The sequence below is a fragment of the Dipodomys ordii genome, unplaced genomic scaffold, assembly GCF_000151885.1.
Source record: "Dipodomys ordii isolate 6190 unplaced genomic scaffold, Dord_2.0 Scaffold64, whole genome shotgun sequence".
NCBI lineage: Eukaryota > Metazoa > Chordata > Mammalia > Rodentia > Heteromyidae > Dipodomys > Dipodomys ordii.
The window spans coordinates 4371149-4373930 of NW_012267280.1; the positions used below are offsets into that span (position 1 = coordinate 4371149).

Genomic DNA, 2782 nt, shown 5'->3' on the forward strand with positions numbered 1-2782 from the left:
ATTGATTGATTGATTATGAGATACTCAGGGTCTGGGCACTGTCCCTTGGCTTTTCTGCTCCAGGCTAGCACCCTATTACTTTTGAGCCACAGCTCCACTTCCAGCCTTTTGGTCTCCTGGACTTTCCTGACTGGGCAGGCTTTGAATTGTGCTCCTAAGATCTCAGCCTCCGGAGTAGCTAGGATTACAGGCGTGAGCCACCGGCTCCCAGATAAGCTTGTCCTCTTAGAACCTGCACCTAACCTCAGACATATCACAGGCCTTTCCACAGTCCCCTGCAGAGTAAGGAAACAGGCTCTGAAGAGCTGAGCTTTAGTCCAGCACTATGAGGCTCTCGGCGCCCCAGACTCTACCAGTTACAGGCTACTAGCACACCAGCATGCTGTCCAGGAAGGGCTGGGGTCAGAGTGTCATCCTCCACCCCCTACCAGCCCTGGCTAGGCCTCAGTTTCCCATCTGTGCAGGGAGGAGGCCAAGCAGAGTGGCTGGCAGGTCTTTTATGTGCTAATGAGGTTCTACAGGGCGTCCCTTGGCCCCCTGGCCAGCCAGCGGTTACATGACAGGGCTCGGGGGACAGCCGGGAGATCTGAGAGCTCTGCCGCTGTAGCCGGAGGCAGGGATGGAAGGGGAGCCTCCATGCAGTGCAGCCCCCAGCTGACCTCCGTCCTCCAAGATGAGTGTGGGTCAGGGCCGCTGAGGGAGGACGGGGCTCCCGGGCTGCGGGAAGGTTGGGCAAGCAACCTCCAGGGTAGAAGCTGGAGGCTGGGCAGCTGTGGGGCGGGGGACCATTGGTATCCAGGATGAAGCTTCCAAATCCAGGGGCTTGAAAGTGAAGGACAACTTGGGGTCTCAGGGTTGGAGAGATGTTCAGAGAGGGTGAGAGACACGCCGGGGTCCCAATACAGAAAGGGCACTGGAGTCTATCCACATTCAAAAGGTGTGTATGTGCGTGTGTGTGCGTGCATGCGTGCTTGTCTGTGCACGCATGCATGTGAGAACACGCACGCACTTGTCCTAATATTGGGGCTTGAACTCAGGGCCTGGGTGTTTTTCCCTGAGCTTTTTTTCATTCAAGGCTGGCTTTACCACTTGATTCACAGCTCCACTTCCAACTTTTTGGTGGTCAGTTGGAGATAGGGTCATGGACCTTCCTGCCTGAGCTGGCTTTGAACGTCCATCCTCACGTCCCAGCATCCTGTGTGGTTAGGATTACAGGTGTGAGCCCCAGTGCTTGTCTCATTCAGGGCACTGAGCTGGACAAGGGTGGGGCCTGGAAGGGAGTGGACGGAGGGGGCCGGGGCAAAACAGGCTGGCGTTGGAGACATTGAGCTCTAGAGCTGGCTGGAAAGGAAGCTGATACTAGGCTCTATGGACACTGACCAGGAGCCCATAAGTAGCTGAGGGTTCCCCGATTCTGTTCTCTGTGTCCACTGACCAGCCGCCTGTCCCCTGGCAGGTTCCACATGGGCGTGGCGGGCGACGGCGGAGGCTACACGGTGGAGGTGAGCATCAACGACTATCTGGATATCTACTGCCCACACTACGGGGCCCCTCTGCCACCAGCGGACCGCATGGAGCACTACGTGCTGTACATGGTCAACGGCGAGGGTCACGCATCCTGTGACCATCGGCAGCGTGGCTTCAAGCGCTGGGAGTGCAACCGGCCCGCAGCGCCCGGCGGGCCACTCAAGTTCTCCGAGAAATTCCAGCTCTTCACGCCCTTCTCTCTGGGTTTTGAGTTCCGTCCTGGCCACGAGTACTACTACATTTGTGAGTAATCAGGACCATTGTGACCACCCAGGGTCCTCAGACAGTGCAGGCCACTGGCAGGTGGGGGAGACTGAGGCTCAGGCTGGGTCTGGGGCTTAACCTCCCCACGGAGTCCCAGGAACCACATCCTCAGCCACCTTAAATCAGAAACCAGAGACATCCACTCGACCCTCTCCCAGTGCTGAGGGGAGAAACTGAGGCAAACAGAGCCCAGTGGTAGAGGGGAGTCCCCGTTCCATCCCAGATAGGCAGAGGTCTCCTGGTCCCTGTCGACCCCATCTCTCCAAGAGCCCTCAAGGAGGGCGAGTTTCTTGGCAGTTGGTCAGTGGGGTCCCTCGGTGACCTAGGCTGTGGAAAGGCCAGCCCGTCCCTGAGATGCACTGGGAACCTCCCTTTTCATGAGGCTAATGGTGGAGGGGGGGAGAGGGGAGGGAAGAAGGGGGCTGCATTGCAGTAGTCATGGGTCCAGCGGCATCTCTGCTTGTACTCCAGCAGACAGGAACTCCAGGGGAGTCCCCGCACTTCTGCTCGGAATGAGGGTGAAGAGCTGAGACCAGGGGGTCTGTTACTCAGCATCTGGGGGGGGGTGTGGAGGTCTAGCATGAAATAAGGTGTGGTGAGGAGGGATTCTGACCTCCAGGGCCTGCAGAGGATCTAGGGGCTTTGCCACCCTGGCTACGGCTGTGTCAAATTAGACTTCACAAGGCCTCATGTTTCCTTTCTCTGTTCTAGTTGGGTTTTGTTTTTCCCTCCCTCCCTTCCTTCTTCCCTCCCTCCCTTCCTTATTGATTGATTGATTAATTGATTGCCAGTCCTGGGGCTTGAACTCAGGGCCTGGACACCGTTCCTGAACTCCATTTGCTCAAAGCTAGCACTCTGCCACTTGAGCCACCACACCACTTCTGGCTTCTTCTGTGCTGAGGAATTGAACCCAGGGCTTCATGCATGCTAGGCAAGCACTCTACCACTAAGCCACATTCCCAGCCCTCCTTTTCACTTTTTTTTTTTTTTT

At 56.9% G+C, this 2782-nt stretch overlaps 1 protein-coding gene across 1 annotated transcript in view; it reads left to right on the forward strand.

Annotated features, from left to right (window-relative positions):
- Positions 1–636: 636 nt before the first annotated feature.
- Positions 637–2782, forward strand: part of Efna2 (ephrin-A2) — a 6431-nt gene continuing 4285 nt past the window's right edge. Inside the window, exons 1-2 of the mRNA XM_013022690.1 lie at positions 637–791; positions 1439–1770. Coding sequence (XP_012878144.1) covers positions 637–791; positions 1439–1770 — 487 coding nt within the window. The remainder of the gene's footprint in view (positions 792–1438; positions 1771–2782) is intronic.